Genomic DNA, 16,496 nt, shown 5'->3' with positions numbered 1-16,496 from the left:
GGTAGGATAGACAGGCAGAATTAGATGCATGCTTTAATATAAACTGAGAAACAGCATTATGAGTCAAGAAGTTTGGTTCAATTCTGACAGCAGAGCTAGGAGCAGTGGGGTACAGGAGCCAGCCCCCACTTGCTAGTGGGAGCTCATCACGTACCTCTCTTCCTGACTGCACATTTGGCACCGTCCAGAGTGCTTGCTTGAATCAGGGCTTATATCATGGAACTGACAAATGCTACAAATCAAGGCCCTTTTTTTCAATAGAGCAATTTGTTAAACATTTATTAGCACATCACTGGCTAGGCGAGACTTTTGAAGGCAGCGTTTAAGCTAATCCCTGGAGACAGAAGAACACGTTTTAAACTACATTTGGTAGATCCCTCTTGTTTTATTTTTCCTAACTTGCTAACAGATTTTTGTTTTCCCTCCACTGCTAATTTACATGAAATTGACCAACCTACCAATGTCTGCAACTTAACACAAGGGAATTTTTTAGTGTTTCCTGTTTGCTCATATATGCTGGCATAATATTGGGCTACATAAGAAGTATAAGTCATAGACTCAGGCCTCTGAAATTCTGTAATATTATAGACACAACAAAACAGACACACAGCAAGCAGACTCCTGTGTGTGTGTATATATGTGTGTGTGAGAGAGAGACCATTAGGTAATATAATGAGTGACAAAGACTTTCAGTGCTAGAACAACCTTTACAAGCTTTACAGCACTGTTTACTAATGTAGACAGGGCCCTGGGACTCAGCCTTACTATATAATGAAAGGAGAAAGATTTTGTTTGTATGGAGAGCATGCCCAATTAGCTACACGGGAACACAAGGTAATAAAATTAAGCAAATTATATTCTCCATTGTAAAACTATTTTTTAAATGGCTATTTCTCGTGGGAAGTATTCCCTTTTCTGGAGGCAGGTGGTAGACCAGAGATACTATACATCTGCTCTATGACTCTGGGACCTTCTTAGCATGGGGAGTCCTCGACTGTGCTAAGCCAGTAGAACGGACCTTTTTGCCTCTCTTCTCCACTGTTTTCATAGCAATGCCTATTTTCTGCCTACCTTGTTCCTTTCAACTCAATCGCTTTCCTCCCTTTCCCTAGCATCCCCTCAGTACTTTTCTGAAATGACATATGAGAGGCGTAACCCAGAACAGCTGGTTCCCTTTCCAAAGTGAGTGTTAGGTTCAAGATATCTACTGCTCCTCTGCCTCCCAAATGGGGGAATATATATTGGCCTCACACAGTAATGAGGCCATCTGGTCCTGGGGCACTGTCAGAAGAGGTATATGCTGTGGTCACTTGGGTTTGGTCTGGAACTCGGGAGAAGAAATGTCAGAGAAAGTCTGGCTACGTCTGTCTTTCAGGCAGAGACATTATCTCTGGGGTCCATGAATCTGCCCTAGGCACACATGCAAAGGCTGCCCGACTAATTGGCTGTAAGTCCTAAAGATGGGAAAGCCAACCTTGCTCCATGCCCGAAAGGTAATGTTACATGGCTAGCATTTGCCACTGCAGTGGATACACTTCTTTTAGTAATTTTGTAAGCATTGATATATTTCCATGCACAACTTTTTTTCCAGGAAAATTTCAAAGTTTCAGCACCACATCCCCCTGCACCTACTTCCCTGCTCTACCTATGATATACAGTGTCATAGACATCATAGATGCTGTATATCATAGGTAAGGCAGGGAAGTGAGTGCGGGGGGTTGTGGTGCTGACACAAGATGTCTTAAAAATGTGTTCTGCTGAGATCACATCCTTAGTGATTGTTAATGTTACTAAAAATCAGCATCAAAAAGAAGCGATTGTTTCAGGCATGTTGGGTATCTTTCCCTTTTCTCTGGAATCCTTATGCTGTGGATTTCCAGTGGTTCTGCCAGAGAATTCTTGAGGCATTTGACCCTTTGAGAATGAAATGAAGGGTGATACAGTAGGGACCCTTCTCAGTCTTGGCACAAGCAGTCTAATGATTGTGAAATAGAATGCCTACGTGTAGCTTAGCAGAGAAATGAAAGGTGTGGAAATGAAGCAAGGAAAATGCACTATCCCTACACGAAATAGAGCAGATGCCATTGTTCTTGGTGCTTGTTCTTCCTTTTACTTCTCTCTAGTGAAAAGCTAAAACCACAATAATAATAAAAGAAGTTTTAAAAGATGTGTTGCTGTCAGGAGTCCTGGTCCAACGGGCCTAACATAAAACTCCAATAAAAAGTAGGAAAAAGTAGACCCAGTCTTTAGTGTAGTGGCCAGCCAAAAATAAAGCACATTCAGGATGGCTCTTCTTTAATTATTCAGAGCCCTCTAGTATTTAGAACAAAGAACTATCAACAAGAATGTAGGTTAACATTGATTCCTTTCATGGCACAGGTGTGTCTATAAACCTCCTTGGGCTTATGGTGATCACGTAGTACACTTACTTCTTTCTCAACAAATATTTATTGCATACTGCTTCACTTACATATTGGCATAATAATGTTGTGTAACAAACCATCCCCAAAACTCAGCTGCTCAGAACACATCATTACTATTAAAGTGCATGAGTCAAGAGGCTGATTGGGGTTGGGCTTGGCCAGTTGGGGCCGGGCTTGTTCATGTGCTCCAGTGGGTTGGTTGGCTGCCAGCTGATTCTGGCTAGACCTATCTAGTGTGATTGGGGTGAGGTGACTGTGCTCCCTGTGACAGTCACCTTTGTCCTCAGACTAAGGAGCCACTCTGCATATCCTTCTAATAGTGATTGTTGAAGCACAAGATGTAAGCCTCCATGTGCAAACCCAGGTTAAGCCACTGTTTCTTTCATTGTGTCTGCTAATAGCCCACTGACCAAAGCAAGGAACATTATTGAGCACTCTGGCAAGGAACAGGGCAAAGCAAGTAATCTACGCCATGGTGGAAGGCCATTTCCAAGTAATATGGCAGAGGGTGTGGATACAGGGAGGACTTGGGACCAAATGACTCATTCTACCACACGTGCTTATAGTGTGCCAGGCACTGATGACACAGAAATAGAAAATCTCTGCCCATGTAGACCTTATATTCTGTGCTAAGAGACAGAAAGTAAGACAAGTAAATTGTATGTCGTGCTAGAAAGTGATAACTACTATGGAGAAAAATACATCTGGGCAGCGAGATGGGGACTGCTGGGGGAGGAAAGTTGTGTGCAATTCTAACAGGATGGATAGGAAGGGTACTTTTGAGAAAATGATTGCCAAGGAAAGACTTAAAAGAACTGTAAAAAGTAAGCCCTGCAGGTATCTGCGGGAAAAGGATTCCTAGTAGAAGGAATAGTAAGTATAAAGACTCAGAAATGGGAACACTGCTGGTAAGTCTTTAAGATAGGAAGGATACCAGTGAGGCTGCAGCTAAGGAAGAGGGGCACAGTACCAAGAGGGGCAGATCCAGATTGTGTAGGAAGTCACAGGGCATTGTACTTGTACCCAATGAAGATGCAGAACAGTTACATCATTAGACATATTTTAACAGGAGCACTTGGGCTTCTGTAGGAATGCAATGGTGGAAGCAGGAACACCAATTAGGTGCTCACTACAAGAATCCGAGAGAGAATGATGTCTTGGACCTGGGTGATAGCATTAGATGTGGTGGGAGATGGCTGGATTTTGTATATATTTTGAGTGGAACCAACAGAAATTGCTGATGGAGCAAAGATTTGGAGTACTAGTCTGCTAGGGCTGCCATAACCAAAGTACCACAGATTGAGTGGCTCAACAGAAATGAGTTGTCTCATAATCCTGGGGGCTAGAAGTTAGACAGCAAAGTGTCAGCAGGGCTCATTTCTTCTGAGGGCCATGAGGGAAGGTTCTGTTCTACGCCCCTCTGCTTGGCTTGTAGATGGCTGTTTTCTCCCTGCCTCTTCACATCTTCCCTCTCTCTGTATGCGTTGGAACCCAGATCTCTTCATTTTATAAGTACACCAGTCATTTTGGATTTGGGCCCATTTTGATGGCCCTAACTTAATCACTTCTGTAAACACTAGATCTTCAAATGTGGTCACAGTCTGAGCTACTGGGGATTGGACTTTAACATATGAAGTTTTGGCGGGACACAATTCAGCCCATAACATAGAACATGAGAAAAGTAGAAGAATCCAGGATGACACCAGAATTTTTGACCTGGTGGAGTCATCGTTTGCTGATATGGGAGGGCTCTGGCAGAATATCATTTCAGTTTGAATATGTTAAATTTGAGATGCCCCATAGATATCCAACTGCAGTTGTTGAGTAAGTAGCCAAAAGCTCATATTTGGGGTTTGGCCGAGAGGTTGGAGCTGGACATACAAATGTGGGGGTCATTGGCATAGAGATGCTATTAAAAGCTAGGAGACTGGGCAAGATGGTGGTGGGAGTGAGTGGCGGTATGAAAGAGGACCAAGAACTGAGGCCCAGAGCAGTCCTACATTAGGAGGTTAAAAGAAGAAAACAAAACTGAGAGAGAGGGTGAGAAAGAGGTTGGGGTACCCCAGGGTGGTGTCCTGGAAGCCAAACAAAGACAATAGCTTAAACAAGTGAGGGCAGGAAAGATGAGGATTCATAATTGCCCATTGCAATTATATCATGCGGTTCACAGACCACTTTGATAAGAGTAGCTTTAATGGAGTATTGAGGCAATGTGAATGTTCAAGAGAGAATCAGAGGAGAGGAATTGGGGAAAACAAACAGTGATAACATTTCTGAGCAATTTTGCTAAAAGCAGAAGTAGAGACATGGTAAAGAGAGAAACATATGTATTTTAATCTGTAATTAATGAATACTAGATTTATGTGTGTCAGGGTCATATACAAAAATGTAGCAGTATATGTCATATATACATATATGTGTATGTGTATATATGTGTATATATACATATATGTATACATATATGCATATGTGTATATACATATATACACATATATACATATATGCATATGTGTATATACGTATATACTATACATATACATGTATACACACATACACATATATACATACACACACATACACATATATACAGGTAGGCACATACTAAATATATAAAATGACCAGATTAGCTAAATGCTGCTACTAAGTATTTTGCTGGGAATGGTGGAAATGATTTTATCAGTAAAAACAACAACTATTTTCTTAGTCAATCCAGTATTAATTTATTGAAAGTTTCTTTATTTACAGGTTTAAGAAGTTTGATGATAAATATCTGCGGAAGCTTTTGATTCGGGAAAACCAACCGAAGTCAAGCATTGTATCTTTATATAAAAAGCTTGAAATAAAACATGCCATTGAGATGGCAGAGACTGGGATGATAAGTACTGTCCCTACATTTGCATCTCTAAAGTAAGTATGGTCTTGCAAATAAAAGTTAGTATTGTTAAATATGCATTGATAGTATTTTGAAACTAGTAATAATAATTTTTAAAAAATTATTATTAATTGATCCGCCCCCCTCGGCCTTCCAAAGTGCTGGGATACAGGCATGAGCCACCATGCCCAGCAACAAATACTGAATCATTTTCCTAGGGGCACGTACAAGGTTAGGTTCCTTTGAGCCTCTGGTCACAAAATTTTCATCAGCCAATCAATATGTAACCTATTTGATGTATGTTTATGTTTACAGACACCTTATTTAATATATATCACTAATTCATTAACATTGAATTCATGGTCAAGAACACTATAAACTCATCTATGATTAAGCTTACTTAACACATTTTCTCCATAAGGCACATCACAGGCTTCTTGTGCTTGGGAACTCTAGGCAGCACTTCAGCAATGCCTGGGGGCCATTTAAAGCAGCAGAATTACCAATAAATAACATAAAAATATAAAAAAATCATGTCACTAAATAGACTGTGAGAAGGACATTATTTATAGTGTGAGAGTGGAAGCAAGAAAGCAGATGTCTCCTTGTTCAACATCTTCAGGAAAAGTGTGTCAAGTGACTCAAATTTTTTGTCACTCTGCATATGTCTGTGAATAACTGCAAAAATACTGAAATTCTGATATTGGGTTTATAAATCAATATTAGCAAGTACGTGAGGTGAGTTCATGATTATGGAACCCACAAATGAGGATTGACTGGATATACATACATGTTATAAATGGTGTGTTTGCAAATACTTACGATGAGGTTTTTAAAATATGAAAACTTAATGGTAAATTGAAGTCAACTAGGTTTCTGTTGGAGAAAACTATTCTATTTTACTTTATTTATGGAGTGTTAGAAATAATAAAGTGAGGTAGCATTATAAGCCATTGTAGTTTTTCTTCCTTGAAAACATAATGACATGTATAGACTCTGAAAACTTCTGAATTGTTAAACTTGCCATGAATGATTTTGAAACTGAAATAAGAGTTACAGAATTTGGAATTATTTTAAGTTATTGAATAATCCCTAAGTGCTATTTTTAAAAATTAAGACTCGTCTTAAATACTTATATCTCTAAGGAAGAAAATCAATGATTCTAATATTTGTTGAAAGGTAAAATACTCTTTTTCTAAACTTTCACAGTGATTGTCGTGAAGAAAAAATAAGAAAGGTCACATCCAGTGAAACTGATGAAATTCGAGAACTCTTATCAAGAAATCTCTATCAAATCCGTCAGCGAGTAAGAATAATTTATGTAGCAAAATATTTACTTACCTTTGGCTAACAGGATGCCTTCTGGTTTTGTGCTGTAATTGGAGGCTGCACCATGACACTGGGCTCAGCAGGTCCCATGCTGGGCATCTTCTCTCCTTCTGTTTCTCTCCACCCTTCTTCAGGGTCCTACTATCCTCCTGGACACCATGGCTGAAGCCTTGGGGTCCCCAGGGAGCTCTGCGGCTGTGGGCTTGGATATAAAGAAATACACATGTTGACTAATTTTAAAGAAATGAATTGATTGCTGTTTGTTTTAAAGAAATAGTTTTATAGCTTAGACTCTTAAAATGGGTCTCACCCTCCTTGTTATTTATAAAGTGCTATAGTTTCTTCTCTTCTGAGCCACTTCTTTCACTTTGTTTCCATTGTTAGCACCTTAGTCTAATAATTTGCTAACAAAACAGCTAAGGAGTAGAGAGTGTCCTCAATTTTCCAAGCCCCATTTCAGTGTGTTGCATGCATTAACTCATTTAATCCTCCAACAAGTGGTAGGTGTTACTGCTGTCACCATTTCACAGATAAAGAAATTGAGGCACAGCGAAGTGAAGTGGCACATGGGCCACACAGCTTGTCAGGAGTCCTCCTTGCTCATGTGGGGGCTGTTTCAGTAGCTTCTTAGCTGGTCTCCCCATAAGGTGTCCCCATTCCATCCACATGACTCTTACCTGACACTTTTTCCTACAGTACCTTTTAATTTAAAATGAAACAAAACAATATTTGTGGCTCCCAAGCTAAACTATTCGTTGAAAATTTGGACTCTATTTCCAAGTTCCACTTTATCCAACCATATTTCCACATCTGCCTCACCCATCTGCTCCCTGAAACACCCAGGGAGTGAGAGGTTCTGTTTTTGTTCTTTGGCCCAGGTGGCCTTCTCGCTGTCCCCTGGGAGCATCTCACACCTTCCCATCAGCTGGTCCAAAGCCTCCAGTTTTTAAGGCTCCCCCAACAGCCACCATATTATTCCCATCCTTGTGGTTACATGGAATAGCACTTGGAGCTTATACTGTACCATGTAGTTGCAGCACTTATTTCCATGGTTTTGCATAATTTTGTTAGCCTTAGATGCTCAATGAGATGGTAAACTCCTCAAGGCAGGAATGAAGCCTTGTTCTGTGTTACGTTTGCATCTCTCAATAGAACCTAATATATTTCTGGACACAGGGATATTCCCAAGAAGTACATATTTATTCTATCAGAAATGAATTTAATTATTATTTATGATTTATTTTAGGAAGCACATTTCTATATAGCCTATAAAACTAAAAGTGGATGCCATGTACAGCCCTAGTTTAGAAATTTTACTTTTCAAACACTGGGATGTAATCATTGTGGGGAGTGTCACCAGCTTTCTTCATGTGACAACTCAGTTGAAAAAAGGGAACATTCTGAAGTTAATCAGAAGGGCATGGCACCACCAAGTGGCTCAAAGTGGTTTGTTTTTAATGTCAGTAATTCCTGTTCAAAAGAGACTGTAGGATGGTGACTTGTATTTTATTTCCAGATATTCATGATGGCTAATTACCTACAAGAGACTTCAAGGTAGACATGGCACTTGATGAAATCAATCATTTTTCTCATTGATGAAAATCACACTTTTCAATGAAAAACAAACCTTATGATCTGACTTTTACTAAAGGATGAACTATGTGGCACATACCTGTAATACCAACTTGGAAGGCTGAGGTGGGAGAGTTGCTTAAGCCCAGGAGTTGGAGGCTGCAGTGAGTTATGAGTGCCACTGCATTCCAGCCTGAGTGACAGATCAAGACCCCAACTCTAAAAATAAGAAAAAGAAAAATACACAAAATGAAAAGAAAATATGAATTCTTTGAGGATCTGAAGACTGTTAACTTTTATACTCTTAATTTAATTTTTTGCTCTGCACAGAAGTTATAAGTGCTTAGCTGAAGTGCAGATCCAAAGAAATGTGGTAAAGTCTTGGAATTTCTGGGGAAATGATCAGGTTTTTGTTTTTGTTTTTTTTAATGTCCTCTGTATATTTTCATTTCAGACTTTATCCTACAACAGACACAGTCTGACAGCCGACACAAGTGAGAGACAAGCCAAGGAGATTCTGATTCGCCGGCGACACAGTTTGCGAGAAAGCATTAGGAAGGACAGCAGCTTGAATCGAGAACACAGGGTAACTGAGTGTGCGCCTCTGGGAGACCTTCAGGGGTGGAGCCCCTAGCCATTCCATTGCTCAGCTGATGGTATCATCAGCTCTGCCGATCAAGTGGCTGTTGAGGGTTCTCTGAGGAGCTGCAGGAAGGCCAGGGTGGCTGGGGGAAGTGAGTGTTCACAGGTAGTGTGGCCAGCATTGCAGTTGGTTCAAGGAATTGTCAATAGATAAGGAAAGCCATTTAAAAACAATATTGTGGGCCAGGCGTGGTGGCTCATGCCTGTAATGCCAGCACTTTGGGAAGCCAAAGCCAAGGCGGGTGGATTGCCTGAGCTCAAGAGTTCGAGACCAGCCTGGGCAACACGGTGAAACCCGTCTCTACTAAAATATAAAAAAAAAATAAGCCGGATATGGTGGTGTGCACTTGTAATCCCAGCTTCTTGGGAGACTGAGACAGAAGAATTGCTTGAACCTGGGAGGTGGAGATTGCAGTGAGCCGAGATTTGGCCATTGCACTCCAGCCTGGATGACAGAGCGAGACTCCTTCTCAATAATAATAATAATAATAATAATAATAATAATAATAATAATAATAATACTGTGATATATTGTTTTCACATAGCAAGAATTGAGGCTTATTTTTAATAATATCCTATATTGGGTTGTCAGAAATCAAAATGGTTATATGTGAACAAGGAGTTATTTTATGTGTAAAATGTAGCAGTGTTAATTAAAAGTTAATTTAAAACACTAGCGACTGTGGTATTTGAAATGCCAGTAAATTAGCTGTAGTAATACTTTTTGTTCTATTGATATCATTTTTAAGATTTATTAAAGTAAAAAAAAACACTTTACATATATATATTTGTAAACATATCTTCTTCCCCACACATGTAGGTTCTAAGTCTTTCTGGCAGTACTTTTATACATAGATGTTTCAGTAGCTTTTCTTTGAGAAGACCCAGTGGTTTTCATATTTGTTTCTAATTTATTTCCCACTTATTTCTATTTCCCTTTGTAGGGATCTCCATTCTATTTGGAAGAGATTTAATTATTTCAAGTTATAATAGTTACAGCCCCTCACAAAGTAATTTTGGAATCAGGAATTAAAATTCTGATTTTTAACATGAAGTTTTGCTGTACAATTTTTAATCCTTAATATACAATAAATGCCATTTGTATAGTTTAAGTAAGATTTTATATTTTTTTTTTACAGGCTTCCACTTCAACCTCCCGATATTTATCTTTACCTAAAAATACAAAGCTTCCAGAAAAGCTACAAAAGAGGAGGACTATTTCTAATGCAGGTAATGAATATAGTTGGAGCAGAAAAATTTTAAATTTATTTGCCAAGGTTTATAAACTAGACAAATTTTCCTATTATTTTTCTTCATCAAGAATGAGTTCAAATGAGAACACTTAGACACAGGAAGGGGAACATTACACACCAGGGCCTGTCGTGGGGTGGGGGGAGAGGGGAGGGATAGCATTAGGAGATATACCTAATGTAAATGACGAGTTAATGGGTGCGGCACACCAACATGGCACATGTATACATATGTAACAAACCTGCACATTGTGCACATGTACCCTAAAACTTAAAGTATAATAATAATTAAAAAAACAGAATGAGTTCAAGAGTTTGCAAATCTAAAATAATAACGGGGTGAATTTTAATTTGCCTTGCAACCTTTTGGAATGGCATTCTGTGCAGATTCTAAAGAATCCAATCAGTCATTTTCCAGAAAATATTGTCATCATGGGGTTCAAGGGCAGGTAAATAGAAAGTTGTAAGTCTGCAAATGTTTAAGTAATTAAATTTTTACAGTAATTCTAATATATTTTCATGAAAGCAGCCATATATTTATTCTGGCTATAACTATAAAGCTTTGTTATAATGTCTAATATTTTTTAATGTGATGGTTATCTTTATGTAGACACCGAAGCCATTGTCTGTGAACCTCAGAAGAACTATATTAGGATTTCATGTTATTAAAATGTAGGATGTCTCAGGGAATTAATGCAGAAATAGAAAACCAAATTCCATATATTTTCACTTACAAGTGGGAGCTAAACATTAGATACACAGGACACAAAGGCAGGAACAATAAACACTATGGGTTTCAAAAGGGGGGAGATAGGGAGCCGGGCAAGGGGCAAGGGTTGAATGAAAAATTACCTATTGGTACTATGTTCATTACTTGGGTGATGGGATTATTAGAAGCCCAAACCTTAGCACCATGCAATATACCCATGTAACAAATCTGCATGTGTACCCCTAGAATCTAAAATAAAATGTGGGATGGGGGCCTGGCACGGTGGCTCACGCTTGTAATCCCAGCACTTTGGGAGGCCGAGGCGGGCAGATCACGAGGTCAGGAGATCGAGACCGCGGTGAAACCCCGTCTCTACTAAAAATACAAAAAAAATTAGCCGGGCGTGGTGGCGGGCGCCTGTAGTCCCAGCTGCTCGGAGAGGCTGAGGCAGGAGAATGGCGTGAACCCGGGAGGCGGAGCTTGCAGTGAGCCGAGATCGCGCCACTGCACTCCAGCCTGGGCGACAGAGCGAGACTCCGTCTCAAAAAAAAAAAAAAAAAAAAAAAAAAAAAAAATGTGGGATGGAACAATCATTACCCCTCTTTTTTTTTTTTTCTTTTTTTCTGGTTTAATTAACTGAGAAGAGGGAAGCCTAAATGATGGCTGGTGATAAAGGAGGGTGAGGTGAGAATAATAGGGGGAAGACAAGGCAGCACTGAATATTTAGAACAGTGGCCCATGGTCCCACCAGCAAACATGCTCTCAGTTCCCAAGAATCTCAACTCCTGGACAAGCATTTTGTTCACTGCTCTACCCATAGCACTCTAGCACCTGAATCTGGTTCCAAAGCTGTCCCCTCCCTTTGTTTGCAAAGGGTTTTAGACCTTTTGTGGAAATGTAAAGGAAATCAGCAAAGCCATGTTTGAGGTTCCAGATCAAGGCAAGAATCTTCTCCATAGCAGGTCATTATCAGACTGCCTAGTGTGTGCCAGATGCCAGGCTGAGCCCTCCTGGGATCATTCCTGTGGGGCAGATGAGCACAGCTGCTACTGCCAGAGGGGCTCGGTTGGAAACCCAGCTCCACCACCTACACATACCTCTTGAACCTAGTTACCCCATCTGTAAAGTAGGTGATTGTGAAGACAAAATGGGCTAATGCATTTGAAAGGGCTTAGGACAGTGCCTGGCACACAGTAAGCTCTTCAGAGTTAGCATGAATATATACTTGTGGGCATGGGTGCTCTCGGGGGTTATGTAAGATGCACAAGGCCACTCACCTAAAATTAGCATGAGCGCGCTAGCCTCCCCTCTCCCCAGAGCCCCAGGACGTATCAGTTGCCTGACTCACTAAGGTAGTGAAGTTACTTGCAATGCCTTCTCTCTAAAATGCTTGCCCACCTTGTCTTTCGCTCCATGATAGATGGCAATAGCAGCGACTCAGATGCAGATGCCGGGACCACCGTGCTCAATTTGCAGCCCAGAGCCAGGCGCTTCTTGCCAGAACAGTTATCCGAGAAATCCCCCCAGTCCTATAAAATGGAATGGAAGAACGAGGTAGATGTTGATTCTGGCCGAGAGATGCCCAGCACCCCCCCAACACCCCACAGCAGAGAAAAGGGCACCCAGACGCCAGGCTTACTACAGCAGCCCCTTCTCTCTAAAGACCAGTCTGGCTCAGAGAGGGAAGACAGTTTGACTGAAGGCATCCTGCCCAAGCCACCACCACGGCTGGTCTGGAGGGCATCGGAATCTGGAAGCCGGAAAGCCCGATTTGGGAGTGAGAAGCCTTAAGAGAAGCAGCGAAAGCAGATCTGAGTGTCTGACCCAGGACAGCTGTGGTTTGTCACTCTGAAACCTGACACAACAGTGGAATCTGTGTAAAACTCTCTGTGCATCTAAATACTTCTGGAGGCGATAGATTCATGCCACGGATAAATGAGGCAAATCCGAAGAAAAAGAAAATCAAATAAAAAATAGTCCCACAAAATGCCTTTTGTGACTTATGGGGAGCAATCGTATTATTTGCAGGCCTGAAGAAAAAAAGATAGTCATGTGTGCCTTTATTGAACTTGAATGAATGACAGAACTTGAATTTTTTAACACACCCTTGTTGGTGAAGATTTTAATATATTACATATATGCTTCAAATTTTATTTATGAAAAAATATGTATATCTGTAATCAGTTGTTAAGTGAATGGCACTAAAATTATCGAGAACAGCTTTCTTTCCCAGGGGTGAAGGATGGCGCTCAGGGGTGACTCCTAAGCTCAGGGTGGAAGCTTTTCCCTGTCCTGACCTGATGGAGCAGGTAGTAAGTGAAGAGCACAGCTGGAAGCAGACACCTTATGACTCAAACCGGGCAAACAATCGGGACGTCATGCAGAAGGAATGGCCTGACTCCCAGAGCACAGATTGGAGGCCCCAGGACTCCTATGTACTGAGAGTCTACTGGTTTTTAACTTGTTCCTCTGTCTACCGTGTGTTTGGGGGTGACATCTAAATTCTATTTCTTCTTCTTGTTTAAATGGTGCAGAGAGAAGGGATGCCCAGGCATCCACCAGCTTATTGTGTTGACAGATTTGGGAGCAGCTTTTGATGAAGTTCCCACCCATGAGGGTCCATGTGGCAAGTGGGGCCACAGGGCAGCACCTGGTTACAACTTGCTGGTGGGTTTTATGTTGTGCAATACTAGGAGGAGGAGGCAGGTGATCTAAGCTGATTTATGATCATCTGCTTCAGTAGAATTTTTCTGTAGTGTTGTTTGAATTTTGAGCCTCCAGGTTAGAGGCTCCAAGCAGACAAAGAAGAAAGTTTGTAGACACAGTATTCTAACGTTTCACAAGTTGATGAGATATCAAGTTTTGAATTTTATTCAGGAAGCACTTTGGAGAGTGTGGGAGTCCTACTGTTTTGCACTAGTCTGTAATTTGTTACCTCTCCCCATTTGATAATATAGTAACTCAGAATTTTCATATAAAATTGAATTCTACTCATTACTTTTTAAAAGTACAGCAGAAAGAAAAGAAGTGGAACCTAAGCATTCAAGATTAATATTTGATTCTCTATCTCTTAACTGTAGATTTTATTGGGCTTTTTTTTTTTTTCTAAATAATTCTTTAAAACTTGACTGGAACACGCCTCTGCATTTCTGAGTGTAGAAATTAAATGAAGCCACTCACAGTCCTTTGATTTCCCGCCGAAGATACCAGAAAGGATGCAAGTGCCTACAGTATTATCAGGAGGAGAACATGAAAATATTAAGACAAAAATCCTCAGCAGTGGTTCTCCACCCCTTTTCCACCTCCACCAGCAAGGAGAAGTCAATCTACACTTTTTTCTCACGTTCTAAAGTCTTAGAATAATGCTGGGTTGTTGAGCATGAGACAGAGCAAAGGTTAGACACACAAGGTACAAGTTCATAGGAGCACAATTCCTTGATCTAGGGAAAGTAGCATAGAATGCAATTTGAAAACCACAGGCTTAGGACTCTGTGCCAAAATCTCTAGTTTAAATGAAAATATTTATATAAAATATTTATTCTGCTTAACACAAATTAAAAGTGACATAAAATTTTATGATAACATGTTTCAAGAAATACGATGTAATTTTTGAGAATGCCAAAAATCAGTTTTCAGAAAAGCTACAGTATGAAATCTGAAAAGAAACATAGAAATTGCAAGTGACCTTAAAGAATAAATTTCCTAATTTTTCCAGGTTTCCTATGTTTATAACCATTATAAAGAGTTTAACTTTCTGGAACTGAAGGAGAAAACATGAAAATGTTTATATTACTTCTTGTTAAGCAGGTAGACCAAATTCAGCTTTCAGTAATTCATCCTTATAGAATTTGGATGACTATGTATAAAGGAAAACTTAAATCTTAATTATTATCAGTTTAAATTTTTTGTTTGTTGAATGACAAAGGCAATAAAAATAAATTTGACTTTATTCGGCTTTTTCTCTATACTTTCTTCTTTTTGTAATTCTTAAATTCTAGTCACTAGTCATTATGAAGAAGAGTATTGACTAAATATTTTCACAATCTAAATTTCAGTAGTAGAGAGAGCCCTAGCCCTTTGTAAAAGCTTTCCTTCGTCCAAACAACACTTGATCTAACCAAAGTTCCAATGTGACTGTGGATTTTTGATAGGTCTTTGGTGTTGGTTGTAACAAAATTTGATTTGAACTACCTGTAAGTGAAAAGTCGGGGTTTATTACTTTAATACATAATGCTAAGGGGAGACTGTTGGGAACAGTTACGTCAACGAGCAAACTAGAAATTGGCTTCAAAGTCTGATACTTTTAAAAGCATGTGTTTTGTGTATATGCTCACAAAATGTTTGTGAAGAGATTTCTTTCAGCTTTTGCTCAGCTTTATGGTGGGGTGTAGTGTTTTACCTGGGCGGTGAGGGTATTGATTTATATAAAAACTGTAGACAAACACAGTACAAGTCTCAGCACGTTTTGCATTTATTGTACTGCCCAAATTGTGTTTATGTTAAAAGTCAGGTTTCATAATCTGCAATATTTTTGTCAAAGTGCACACTGTACTTTCTTCTTAAAAACGTGATTAAAGAGATCACTTTGTCCGGATAAAGCAGCTGTTGGCATTATCTGCTGAGGCTTGAACACCATGTGCTGATTCTCTCATCAATCTGAAAAATAACACTCGTGGCTCAGAACACACGAGGTTAAAGTGTGTGGCTCGCCGCTACTTTTTATCTCACTTTTTAACCAACCCTTTCTTCAACCCCCTTCTAAGGAAAGCAGAAGTCCTCTTTGGGTACCAGCTGTGTGGCATAATCATGGCTCCTTGTCCCTGACAGATGACACCTTCCTTTAGAATCCCCCAGCATCATCCACTCTGCGCCTAGCTGACACCCTCAGACAGGGATCAGCTGCCCTGGGGGTGTGCAGGTCAAATATGCAGATAGGGACTTTGCAGACCACTTCAGTGTCACGCTGGCACATCATTTTTTGATCCTTTTTTCTTTTTAAACTTCCTGCACCTTTTCAGATAAAATTATATTTTAAATAAATTGTAGCTTTGTTCTCTTAATTGCAAGGTCAGGAAATGAGTTTTTCTAGGTGTAGAGTTAACCTATCTACTGTGAATGGATTATTATCAACTTTTCAGTCTGCACAGCATATGGATTATTTTGATGCCTCAGAACGTACATCAAGACCTTTCAGTATGTCTTGAATGGGAATCTGTTGTTCTCCTACTGGAGGGTACAGAAATGTCACTCATGAGATGCCCAGCAGACAGAATACCAGATACAGAGGCTGTGATTTTTCTGATTTCTGGAACAAAACATCCTGAATTAAAAATACAAACATTTTTATCCTTTTTTATTTCATTGGCTCCTGTTGAGTCATAAGTATGACTGAAGACTAAATTTCTAATTTAGATGAAGCTCTTTGTATCCAGTTAGGATAACCCTGCTTCCCAAACACATTTTGCATATGTAGACAAAGGAAATTTTTCCTTGTTTCTGTGAAAAATCTTACCAAAGTTTAAATATTAAATCACATGTAAACCTTTAATTACTTATGGGGAAAATGGTACATACATGAAAACAGAACAGTCCCAGTTTTTATATTTGTGTATGAAACCACTCTCATTTCTGTTGAATGGGATTGTGATGGCTAGAATTCTTGAAAGGTAAGAGCTTCAGAGTACTGAAAATTTCAATTC

General features: G+C 39.7%; 1 protein-coding gene across 1 annotated transcript in view; it reads left to right on the top strand.

Annotated features, from left to right (window-relative positions):
* SLC9A2 (solute carrier family 9 member A2) overlaps positions 1 to 15,395 on the top strand; it is a 97,543-nt gene extending 82,148 nt beyond the window's left edge. Inside the window, exons 8-12 of the mRNA XM_032177924.2 lie at positions 5,169 to 5,330; positions 6,505 to 6,601; positions 8,651 to 8,782; positions 9,978 to 10,068; positions 12,218 to 15,395. Of these exons, the coding sequence (XP_032033815.1) occupies positions 5,169 to 5,330; positions 6,505 to 6,601; positions 8,651 to 8,782; positions 9,978 to 10,068; positions 12,218 to 12,588 (853 nt within the window). The 3' untranslated portion in view covers positions 12,589 to 15,395. The remainder of the gene's footprint in view (positions 1 to 5,168; positions 5,331 to 6,504; positions 6,602 to 8,650; positions 8,783 to 9,977; positions 10,069 to 12,217) is intronic.
* Positions 15,396 to 16,496: the final 1,101 nt, after the last annotated feature.

The sequence above is a fragment of the Hylobates moloch genome, unplaced genomic scaffold (assembly GCF_009828535.3).
Source record: "Hylobates moloch isolate HMO894 unplaced genomic scaffold, HMol_V3 SCAFFOLD_15, whole genome shotgun sequence".
NCBI classification, from domain to species: domain Eukaryota; kingdom Metazoa; phylum Chordata; class Mammalia; order Primates; family Hylobatidae; genus Hylobates; species Hylobates moloch.
The sequence above is the reverse complement of the archived record's forward strand: the minus strand, read 5'-3'. Positions and strand labels throughout refer to the sequence as shown.